Source organism: Salminus brasiliensis, chromosome 10, assembly GCF_030463535.1.
Source record: "Salminus brasiliensis chromosome 10, fSalBra1.hap2, whole genome shotgun sequence".
NCBI classification, from domain to species: domain Eukaryota; kingdom Metazoa; phylum Chordata; class Actinopteri; order Characiformes; family Bryconidae; genus Salminus; species Salminus brasiliensis.
Genome location: NC_132887.1, coordinates 5,344,168 through 5,356,750, shown reverse-complemented (window position 1 = coordinate 5,356,750; position 12,583 = coordinate 5,344,168). Strand labels below are relative to the sequence as shown.

The 12,583-nt window shown below is 41.8% G+C and overlaps 1 protein-coding gene across 2 annotated transcripts in view; it reads right to left on the bottom strand.

Moving 5' to 3' along the window:
* Positions 1-12,583, bottom strand: part of adck1 (aarF domain containing kinase 1) — a 223,748-nt gene that overhangs the window by 93,853 nt on the left and 117,312 nt on the right. For both annotated transcript variants that reach the window (XM_072689029.1, XM_072689028.1), the window contains exons 5-6: positions 5,293-5,451; positions 4,451-4,609 (exon numbers count right to left, since the gene is read on the bottom strand). In XM_072689029.1, coding sequence (XP_072545130.1) covers positions 4,451-4,609; positions 5,293-5,451 — 318 coding nt within the window. The remainder of the gene's footprint in view (positions 1-4,450; positions 4,610-5,292; positions 5,452-12,583) is intronic.

Genomic DNA, 12,583 nt, shown 5'->3' with positions numbered 1-12,583 from the left:
CCTGAGGTCACTCAAAGTAAGGGATCATCAGGGCACGGTTTCCCTAAACTTTCGTAGTATAAAAAAATATATGGTAAGACTGAAGGTGTCGAGGCCGGAGAACATCTAGACAAAGGCCTGTCCCAGTCCCTTGAGCAAGCAAGGGTTTCCTCCTTACACTCACCTCCCATGAAACCCGAACTCGCTACTCTCTTTCTGATGGTAGATGCTGTACTTCAGACATAAGCTGTGGCGAGAGCTTCCTGTAGGTCCCGTGATGATATTTTAGGACTGTTGGAGACTCCTTTACTCATCTTGTGGTCTCTGCTCTTGGGCTGAACCTGCTAGGACCGTCTAACCTGACCATGCTGGTAAATGCTGTATCAGACAGTGGAACGGCTGATATCTGACTGTTCTGAGGGTTTTAATATTTCAGAAAAATTAGCATTTCTGTCCCAGTGAGACTCGCTCGCCGCTCTTCCTGACGAGCATGTGAAACTGAGGGACAGGCGAGAGAGAGAGAGAGAGAGAGCGAAAGAGAGAAATACAGAGAGAGAGATACAGAGAGACAGAGAGAGAGTAATACAGAGAGAGAGACAGAGAGTAATACAGAGAGAGAGAGAGAGAAAGAGACAGAGAGAAAAGAGAGAGAGAGAGAGAGAGAGAGAGAGAGAGCGAGAGAGAGAGCGCGAGAGAGAGACAGAGAGTAATACAGAGAGAGACAGAGAGAGAGATATACAGAGAGAGAGACAGAGAGTAATACAGAGAGTGAGACAGAGAGAGAGACAGAGAGAGAGATATACAGAGAGAGAGACAGAGAGAGAGATATACAGAGAGAGAGACAGAGAGAGAGAGATACAGAAAGAGAGACTGATACAGAGAGAGAGTGATACACAGAGAGAGAGACAGAGAGAGAGAGCGAGAGATATAGAGAGAGAGACAGAGAGTGATACAGAGAGAGAGACACAGAGAGAGAGTGATTCAGAGAGAGTGAGAGAAAGAGATACAGAGAGGGAAAGGGAGAGAGATACAGAGAGGGAAAGGGGGAGAGAGAGAGAGATACAAAGAGGGAGAGAGAGAGATACAGAGAGGGAGAGAGAGAGAGAGAGATACAGAGAGGGAGAGAGAGAGAGAGAGAGATACAGAGAGAGAGAGATACAGAGAGGGAAAGGGAGAGAGAGAGAGATACAGAGAGAGAGAGAGATACAGAGAGGGAAAGGAGAGAGAGAGAGAGAGAGAGATACAAAGAGGGAGAGAGAGAGAGATGCAGAGACAGAGAGAGAGAGAGAGAGAGAGAGAGAGAGAGAGAGAGAGAGAGAAATACAGGGAGAGATACAGAGACAGAGAGAGAGAGACTGTAAATGAGAAAGGCGCGGCAGCTGATATAATCTGATATGTTTCACTGATTCTTTGATTCTGAGATCTTTTTAAACCCCGTTCAGACTCCTCTGCATCTACAACCTTCTTTCTGAAGGCCTCAGGGAGCTCTTTGGATCTGGCCATGGTGATCTTCTTCACCCCTCACTTCAACTTCAATCAAGAGCCGACCAGACTAAACGTCTGAGGTTTAAATAAGACTCCAGACTCCTCCAGAATCATCCTCTCCAACCATGTTCTGATCTGATCATCTGCAGCTGATCCGAATTCTACACATTTAAGAAAATAATAAATGTAAGGGTGTCTTTTTTTTTAATTATTTGTCCATTTTTCTTCCAATTTGGTACTGCCACCCGTCTGTCGTCCCCCCTAGCACAAGCAATGCACCTGACCCGAGATCGTTAATGACTTAATGGGGTAGTAGACTAATGTCTCCTCTGATACACGCAAAGTCAGCCACCGCCTCTTTTTAAACTGCCGCAGAAAGAAAGCGTTGGGTCCCCAGCTCCACCACACTAGCTAACAGAACCCTGTGCTGGGCCAACATCACCCTAAGAGTGATGAGGGGAAAGAGAGCTATCTACCCACCTGGACAGAGCACGGCCAATTGTGCTCTATTTGACCTCGGCTGCTGATGGCAAAGCGACACGGCTCGGGATTCGAACTCGCACCGCCCGGTCTATAGTGGTATTTCATTTAATAAATTATGTTAAAAAAGGCTTTTCTTGGAAATAAAGATCAAATGTTCAAATGCTTAAACATGTCCAAAAAGACATAGACAAGATATTCATGGGATCTGAAAAAAAAAAAAAAACAAATAAACAAAAAAGCCGGACTGAATCTATTGGATCTCGGATTACAACAGCTCTAAACCAAAGCAATGACTCAGGAAGAATGGAGGTCCACAGGGGAGGATTACACACAAACACTATTGATTTCTTGATTCAATTGTACTGAACCTATAAATTAACAATGTGCCAGTCTGACAGGACCCTTAACGAACATCTCAGAAAGGACCCCCACCAGCCCCGCCACAGAAGACACCAGAGGCCACTGCAGCCAGTCCTTTAGAGCCTGAAACTGCAGGATACAGTGGCTTTCCCAGTTTTACACTTACTCATCTCGTCAAGGGGCTTGAAAATTAGTGATTCCTTTCAAGCAGGTGTGCTACAGCTGCATCCTACAGCTTTACGGATGATCAAGACGTGAACATCAAGAAGAACGTTGGGTTTCTCTTTATATTTAGTGTCTCTAAAACTGTAACTCTCACATTTACAAATCCATACAACACTGTACCATGTTTGGAATATTAATGAGATAAAGAACCTTGTAAGGAACCTTCAATTGATTTATTTATTTTCACACATTTACATTACAAACATGGTTCTCAATGGTCCCAAAAGTGGTCCTTCTATGGCACTGCTTGCATTTGAGTAGAGCTGGGCAATATGACCATATTTTATCGTATCGTGATAGATTTTGTTACTGTGATCGAGGATATCATCAGTGCTTAAAGAACACTGATCAGCTGCAGGTTCCATTATAAACAGTGTAATTACCAGTGTCTGGTTTACCTGGATGAAGTGCAGCACAATTTGAATAAAAATCACTGTGATAAATATTGTGTATCGTGAAAATGGTTTTAAATGTTGTGATATAATATTTGTACCATATCGCCCAGCCCTACTTTTAAGAGATGCTTTTAGGAAACCCAGCCGAGGTCTTTCTACAACTCAAATTCAGTCATGAATAAAGTTGTTTAAAGGGGTTCCTTGAATCATGCCTCAGAGGAAACACGCTTGTGTTACCATAAAGAACCATGCTTGTAATAGATAAAGTCATACATCATCATCATAATAGGAATCCCAGCCAAGAAATTTTACGACTGTCACACTCTTAAAAGTTCTTGAGCGACGGCATAGAAGACCCCCTTTCACTATCATTAAGAACCATGTTTGTAATAGAGAGTGTGAAGAACCTCTTAAATTAAGGTTCTTTAGACCTTTTAAAAGGTCTTCACACTCGCACATCTCTTTATGGAAGCAAAAGTGTCCTCCCTCAAAGAACCACCTGAAGACACTGTTACAGCTGGATTACAGCAGGGCAGCTTGGGAAGTGCATCAGCTTCTGTTTTGACAAATGTAATTAGACAAGTGTATCTCAATAGCTGTAACAACATAATATGCATATGAATCCAGTATAGTAGAGAACATTATTCTCTATGTGGTTATTGATGTGTAATAAGACGAGGGTATGTGTATTTATTGAGATGCTCTTGTATAAATACATAAATTGTGTAAAAACTGTGTAAGTACATAAGCTGTACTGCCGTACAACATTTGTTACAGGGAGTATAACCCCAGTAGTTACACAGTAAGTGGTCAGTGAGAGTGTCTACCTATAATTAACTCTATATAACATTTGAATAAATCCAAATAAACAGAAAGTCTGTGGTCAGTGAGAGTGTCTACCTGTAAAACTCTATATGACATTAGAATAAATCCAAATAAACAGAAAGTCAGTGGTCAGTAAGAGCGTCTACCTGTAATTAACTCTATATGACATTAGAATAAATCCAAATAAACAGAAAGTCAGTGGTCAGTAAGAGCGTCTACCTGTAATTAACTCTATATAACATTAGAATAAATCCAAATAAACAGAAAGTCAGTGGTCAGTAAGAGTGTCTACCTGTAATTAACTCTATATGACATTTGAATAAATCCAAATAAACAGAAAGTCAGTGGTCAGTAAGAGCGTCTACCTGTAATTAACTCTATATAACATTAGAATAAATCCAAATAAACAGAAAGTCAGTGGTCAGTAAGAGCGTCTACCTGTAATTAACTCTATATAACATTAGAATAAATCCAAATAAACAGAAAGTCAGTGGTCAGTAAGAGCGTCTACCTGTAAAACTGTTGTCACAAAATTCTGAAACAATGTAAAGAACAACCTACAGATTCACATTTCAAAAAGTGAAAAAAGCAAAATGGAAATATAAGGTTTTTGCATGACAGTGAAGTTATATATCATATCATATCATGACATCTGTGTATCGCCACACCCCTAAATGTGTAAATGGGTCTGTACGAACCTTGAGAAAGTCAAACTGTTTGAGAATGCAGGCCACTTTCTCAGCATTTCGGCCTTCGTTGAGGAAGTCAATCTCCAGAGGCATGTTCTTCTTAGCCTCCTCCACCAGCCACATGAACCCAAAGTTAGGGAACAACCAGTGGACCACCTGTAACAAGAACTGCACACACACACACACACACACACACACACACACACACATTACTGCCAGTCCACATCTACAGTTACACACTGCAGTTAATCTGTTGCTGCATAATGTAATGTATCCATTCCCCCGACCATTGGTCGGTTTCTTCCCCCAGAACCAATCGAATCAGCTATAGGTCAAATTTCTTTTTTTCTTCTGAAATCAAGGGTTTTAATAGGGAGTTTGCCTTCCTTTGCTTCCACCAGCCTCCACCATTCTGATAATGCTTTAGACTAGATATCAGAGCATTGCTGTGAGGATTTGATTGCACCACCCAACCTCAGCTCCTCAAATGTATACTTCTCCACAGGTACTAGACAAGCTGTGTATGTGTGCAATAGGTGTAATTTAAAGTAGTGAAATTCATTCATTAGAAAGCGTGTCCACAAACATTTGGACGTATAGTGTAGAATAGCCTGGCTGGAATAAATCCATCATGTGTTCGGCAAAACAGATGGAATTATATATGCACGGTTGGGCGCCTTTCTGCCTCATCATGAATAAAACCATGGGCTGAATGATGGGTTTGTTATTTAAACTCTAATGGGGGTGTGAGAGGCTCTCATCAGGCTAAATGTGACCATGTGACAGTGACAGAGTGCGTGAATTAGCCAGCGGTAACTAGCCACAATCTGGCCCATTCACTTTATACTCACCTCCATCACAACAATGTCCTTGGAGCTTTGGGCCTGGACCTTTGGATGCTGCACTTTGACGGCCACAGTCCTGCCATCATGCAAAACTGCTTTGTGGACCTGAGCTAAAGATGCTGCTCCCTGTGGTTTCTCCTCAAAGCTCATGAACAACTGCTCCAGCTGTTGAGAAGCAGAATCAGAAGCTTTTATTTGAGGCGTCCAAAATGAAGACAGATTTTTAAGTATCAGAAAAATATACATCAAGATATAATATTAAGATATATATGCAGTGGCAGTTATGTACATAAACATTTTAATTGTTGAAATTGTGCAAAATAAACCCAAATAATCATAAAATCAGTGGACAGTGATCTTTACAGTGTCTACCTGTAAAACTTGATATAAAAGAAACACAACTAAACATGAAGTCAATAGTGAGAGTGTCACCTGTTATTCACTCTATATAACATTAGAATAAACCCAAATAAACAAAGTCAGTGGTCATTGAAAGTGTCTACCTGTAAATAACTCTGTATAACATTAGAATAAACCCAAATAAACATAAAGTCAGTGGTCAGTGAGAGTGTCTACCTGTAAAACTCTATATAACATTAGAATAAACCCAAATAAACATAAAGTCAGTGGTCAGTGAGGGTGTCTGTCTACCTGTAATTAACATGAAGTCAGTAGTGAGAGTGTCACCTGTTATTCACTCTATATAACATTAGAATAAACCCAAATAAACAAAGTCAGTGGTCAGTGAGGGTGTCTGTCTACCTGTAATTAACTCTATATGACATTAGAATAAACTCAAATAAACAAAGTCAGTGGTCAGTGAGAGTATCTACCTGTAATTAACTCTATATAACATTAGAATAAACCCAAATAAACATAAAGTCAGTGGTCAGAATATGCTGTTGGTCAGCAGAGTTATTGAGATGTTAGCTAGAGAAACACAGAGCACAGTTATTTTCTCTGTCCAGTCACTGTATGGATGTGTTCAATTCCACAAGCAGCTCAGCCGATTTACTTTACTGAAGGACTGATTAGATAAACTAGGTACTGGATGGGAACTGGGAATACTGGTCTTCATCTAGGAGAGCTTTGGAATCATTCATTTAAAGTAGCATCATACAAGATTTGGTTTTGCCTCCAGGGCTCCCCCTACAAATTAGGGAGTGTAATTAACTTTTACTCCACTGCAGGAAATACAAACAGCTGCACACATGCATTTGTTGACAAGCTGAGAGATTCAGAAATGTGATCTCTCTTCCAGCAGGCTGGGAAACAATATCAGTCCAATATCAGTGTCAGTGAGAGTTCAGCTGTGCAGGGCGGGATGAGCGTGGTTCTCTCAGGGAATGATGACCAAAGGCAAAACAGGGAGGCTATGAAATGCTAGCACCAAAGAATATGCCTGTAGAGGAGTGCAGTACCAGTCAAAAGTTTGGAAGCATCTACTTATAGAAGGGGTGCCTTTTTTAATATTTTACAAAGTCTAGAGCCATGCTGAAGATACCAAGACATATAGAAACACACAGTGATGAAACACAGTGCTTATATATGTAAAAGTCCTCCCCTTTGCCTTAATGCAGCTTCAACCACTCCGGGCCTTTTCTCTACTAGTGAGTACTAGTGACTACTGTTCCCAATTTCCAGATGTTAAGTTGAGGTAACAAATTGAGGCATGGGACTCACCAACAATGTTGCCTTTAAATAAGTAAAACCCATCTGATGTTTTTTTTTTAAGGTGTTTCCATTTAAAGCAGCATTATGCAAAAATTGGTATTTTTCACTCCATTTGTCGACAAGCTGAAAGATCCAGAAGCAGCATCTAAAGGTAGAGAAGCATGTGGACTGAGGCGGTGGAGTAATACTACCGGATTTTACACTAATATTCGAGGTTCTCCTCCTGCAGCTCCACCACCAAAGCTCCACAGTGCAGTAGCAGCAGCGTTCCGGCCCTGAGTGGGAATGACGGAGATGCTGTTCTCCCTGATATAGTCAGTGGAGCATCAGCATGATCCTGAAGCTGCTGATTTAAGGTAAAGCATTTGGGGACAAGCTGGGAGATAAAGAAACAGCATGTGAAGGATGCTGAAGTCAAAAGATGTCAACAAATATGACTTGGGCTACTCTGCATTACCCAGGCGAGAGGTTCTCGAGCAGCTCCACTACCAGTCCTTAGTGCGGTAGCAGCGTTCCGGCCCGGAGTGGGAATGACAGTGAAGCTATTCTCCCTGTTACAGTCAATGGAGCATCACCATGATTCTAAAGCTGCTATTTTAAGGCACTTAAGGACGCTTTGAAAAGATGAGAAAATTATTTACAATGCAACGTTCAGCACATGGGCATTCCCTGAGCATACGCTTTGGGCCAGATCACCTGCCGGGCAGTTCAGCTTTGGCAGTAAGAGTGTGGCTGCTGATTGGACAGGAACAAAGCAAAGCAGGGAGCCGAGCATGGGCGTTCTGAAGAAAACCCTGCTTCATTTTTGTTCACTATGCCAATGCTTTAAAAAATAATAATGAATAAATAAATAAATAAAATTGCACCCACACGACAGGGGCTGATGATGTAACGGCAAAAGGAAGTGACACATCTCCCACCCACAAGAGGGTGCAACCCAGAAATAAATCTCGCAAGCTGAACCCCTTCAAAACTTCATCATTTCCATCCAATGTTGCACTGTTTGCATGAACGACACCGTGGAGTGAACTCAAGGCAAGGCGTGGGGGCTGTGTTTAAATAAATAAATAAATAAATAAATAAATAAACAACCTAAAAACTGCAGTTATTTACAAAATTCCTCACTTGGCTGGCCACCAAACACCACCCACCTTTAAATGAGTGTGAAAACGACTTAACGAAGGTCAAGTGACTCCATTTAGATTGCTCCTTTTTCACCTGTGAGTAAACACAGCTCAGAAAACACAAATAAACAAACAAGGAAGCAAAAAAACAACAAACCCACGCAGTACGGAAGAAGATTTGCCCACTGAAAAATAAGCCATTGGGCCAAATCTGGCGTGTGCACATCCTGAAATAGCAATGCTGATTAGTGTGTATCGCTCCTGTTGAACTTTCCCTGGATAAAGTGAGTCAGGAATGGTCTGGAATGCTTTATGAGCCCCTCCACATCCTTCCCCTTCTTTCACTGAGCATTTTAAAGCCCTCAGCGCTGCCTGTGGAGTAAACTTCGTCCTTCTTATCAATCATAGAGCGGGACTTCACTGCTTGACTGGGCATGTCTAATGCAGCTTGCGAAGCCGTAGGCCATCTATCTGACCAGACAGGGCAGCCCTGCGGGAACCGGAGGAATCCAGCCCTCGAGCTCTCTCTTCCAGCAGGCCGGGAAACACAGTCCAATGTCAATGTCAGTGAGAGTTCAGCTGTGCAGGGCGGGATGAGCGTGGTTCTCTCAGGGAATGATGACCAAAGGCAAAACAAGGAGGCTATGAAATACTAGCACCAAAGAATATGCCTGTAGAGGTGTGCAGTTTTTAAATATTTAATATTTAAGTCTAGAGCCATGCTGAAGATACCAAGACATGTAGAAACACACAGTGATGAAACACAGTGCTTACATATGTAAAAGTCCTCCCCTTTGCCTTAATGCAGCTTTAACCACTACTAGTGAGAAAGAAGCCTCCTGGGATGTTTCAAAACGCATGGAGCTCACCAACACTGTTGAACTCAGCTGTTAACATGCCTTTAAAGTAAGGAATTAATCATTTTAATTAATTTAATGTGCTGCTGAAACACATGATTTAATATTATATAATATTGTCTCCTGTAAATCTCTAAATGAGATCTAATGAGCTTTCGATTGCAAACACGAATCCCGAGCCATGGTGCTTTGCCATCAGCGGCCAGAGTCAGAGAGAGCACAGTTGGCCATGCTCTCACTGGGTGGGTAGACGGCGCTCTCACCCCTCATCACTTTTGACCGGCTGGTGTGGAGCGGAGCAGTGCGGCGGAGCTGGGGACCCGGTGCTTTCCTCAGAGCGAGACGAGGTGGTCTGGCTTTGCGTGTATCGGAGGAGACTTGTGTTACGTCCTTACTATCCTAGTGTCGGAAGCATTGCTGGTGCTAGGGGGAGCTACGAAGGGGTGGGTTAACTGGCAGTACCAGCCTTTAGGGTACACTATATTATATATAAGTGTGGTTAAATAGACTGGTTGAGAGACATTTCTAGAAAGTATCTTATCATTTTAAATGTTTTAGCAATTTTTAGATTTCAAAACAATCAGAAAAAGCCAGAGTCTGGTCCTGGATAACATGAAAGAAGCCCTCAAAACAGAATCAATATGGTGCTCATTATCTGTCAAATGCATCGCATAATACATATGAATATCACAGTATACGACTATAAATGCTATAAACCCAGCAGAAATGTGCTAGCCAGTAGCGTACATGCCAGCGCAAAGGCTTCCTCTCACAGCCAACGCTCCAGAAGCTAAAGGAACAAACACTACACAACAGTATCTGATCACACATGAGAAGATCTCAGGTTCAGCAGCAGTCCAGCCGAAACGGGGAAATGACTGATACAGTCCGCTGCTGCTCAGAGGATTGGTGGGGAGGAGCAGAAGGCTCTGACCGTTACCTTGAGCATCAGAATAGAGAAGAAAGGCAGCTTTTCTAGCGTGCACATAATGATTCATTTATGGGGCTTTATTATATATATATATATATTGCGAAGCTAAAGACACACACACACACACACACACACACACACACACAGAACAGGTTTCTTCCTTTTTTTTACGTTGCACTGCATTTTGGGGAAACATTGCATACAAATAAATATGTGTAAAATATGCATGTTAAATTTTATGTTAAAATATGATGTATTTTAATACACTAACAGGCAAATGTTTTAGAACACCCCCAATTATTCCAGTTTTTAATTAGCATTTGAGCACTCCAGTCAGAGGTCTGGAGGAAGAATAACCTGAATAATAATAACAGCAATAACAACAATAATAACTGTTATTGTCATTATTATTATTATTATTATTATTATTATCAATATTACATTACTGAGGAAAAAACAACCAATGATATGAAAGACAGACAACCTGTTAATTATTTGTAATATGTCTTTTTAATCAGTCTGACTTTTTAAACCAGTCGTACCGCGCTGCATCTTTAAGACTGGGTATTCACGTTTTACCTCTAAAACCCAATATCCTAAAATCGCTGAAATTGCATTTTCTAAACCGTGGTGGAACAGAGAACAAACTACAGTCATTCTCCAGAGTACATTTAGCCCAAACAGCCGGAATCGCTACAGCAGATGAAGAAAACAGTCCGTCTTTTTATTAAGGGACCGTCTTTGAAGTGCCAACACTGTTTAAAAACGTAAAACATTCAGAGATGAGGAGCCCGGTGGTGTTTGTTATAACGTTTTAAAACCTAGGACTGCCAAAACATGGATATTCACTGAATATCTAATATCAGACTAACTTTACTGAGCTTGAAAATGTGCAATAAAAAACACTAAAATCAATCAAATCAATGATTCATAGAGCAAAACTAAGAGGATACATATAAATACATATAAATGGAGTTTATCTTGGCACACCTTCAGTCACAATAAAATCGTATTGTATACACACACACACACACACACACACACACAGTATCTGTTTAATTAAGCCAAATGTCATTCTGTTTAATTAAGCCCAAAAGTGCAATTCTCAGTATTTTAAAGTTAAATAAATAAATAAAACAAAGTGTATTTGAAGAAAAAAGGGTCCATATTTCTGTTCATAATTTCAGTTTTTAATGTGTTATTTAATGAAACAAATTTTAAGAAGTTGTTTTGGAAAGTTAGCAATAAATAATGACCTTTAAAATAGTAAAACTTTAAAAATGCATTTTCCTTACTAAAATTAGACTCATTTAATGGAATAAAACTTGAATAAATCTTTTAGTTTCCTAAATGTTGCATTTAAATTTGCATATTTTTGTATTTATTGTCTTTGTACTGATTGTCTCTGCACCCTGCCTGTTTTGTCTATTGTCCTGCTGTCCTGCTAACTGTTTCACTGTAGTGTACAAGCCTGTATTAGCATAATGACTATACAGTAGAACTGAATGAAATGAAATTGTAACCCACTGTGTAAAGAACAACTGCCAGATTCACATTATGTCCAAAAATGGAGATACAAGATTCTTGCATGAAGGCAACGGCGCATTTCTCTGATAAGTCAAATCAAACACATCTAAACCTGAAGTCCTGGTGTTGAAGAAGTAGCTCTTCCAGGACACAGCGGGGGGTCTCACGGAGGCCCCAGCTGCTGAACGAATGGCTCCAGCTTTACATGTGACTACAACACCATTTGAAACCCAGTCGCTCCACAAGAGCCTACCCTGGTGTTAAAGCCCGGATGCAGCAGAACACCACAAACAAACACATCGTGCTCCTCAGCAGCGGTGCAGCGTTAGCTGAGGATGCAGATGGGATCAGCAGGCAGACAGCCTCTGACCTGTCGGCTTGATGCTGCCGGTGGCACCTGTCCGCTCTCATAGGTGGCGCAGCCCTGGGGGGACGGACGTACGCTATGATGCACAGGGACATGCTGTCTGATGAAACTACCTGCAGCTGGGGGAACAGCACACACTGTGCCAGACTTCTGATCACATCTAGAACTGATACAGAACTGCAGTTACGCAACTACTTTATTAAAAAAAGAAACATTAATGAAGCATCTGTGCTGATTCTTATTGCCCGACCTTAAATAGAGCTCTAAACGTTGGCATGGCTGGCATGGGCATCGGTTATCTGGGGCAGTGGAGCTGGAGACCTGAGACTTTCCTCTGAGCGCGTCGGCTGCCCGGCGATCTGCATCTGCAGCAGTGCGAAAGGAGGTGGAGTCTGGCTGTGCAGACTGTATCAGAGGAGACGCGTGAAGGCCTTTTCCTCCTAGTGTCAGGAGCAAGGGGGAGCTATGAATAGGTGGGTTGCCACGCCCCCAGCCAAGCCCCCTGCTCCCATGGGACTGGCAATTAGACAGCAAAGAGGAATCTCTGGGATGCTGTAGCTGCTTCTCTGCCATCTGCAACTCCTTATCCTACAGAGAGTGTCTGACTGACCTTCAGACACTATTAGATCCAGCATGTTTGTAACATTAATGACCGACACAGACATGCGACTCTCCAGCAGCCATCCCCCGAGGAACTGCTCAGGTCGGGTCAGGGCAGGCCTGTATGAAAACGCTGTCAGGCTTTTACACTCCACGTCCACAATCTTGATATCTGGTCTTCTCTCCCTGTGTTATTTTGTTTGGCCGGAGCGTCGGC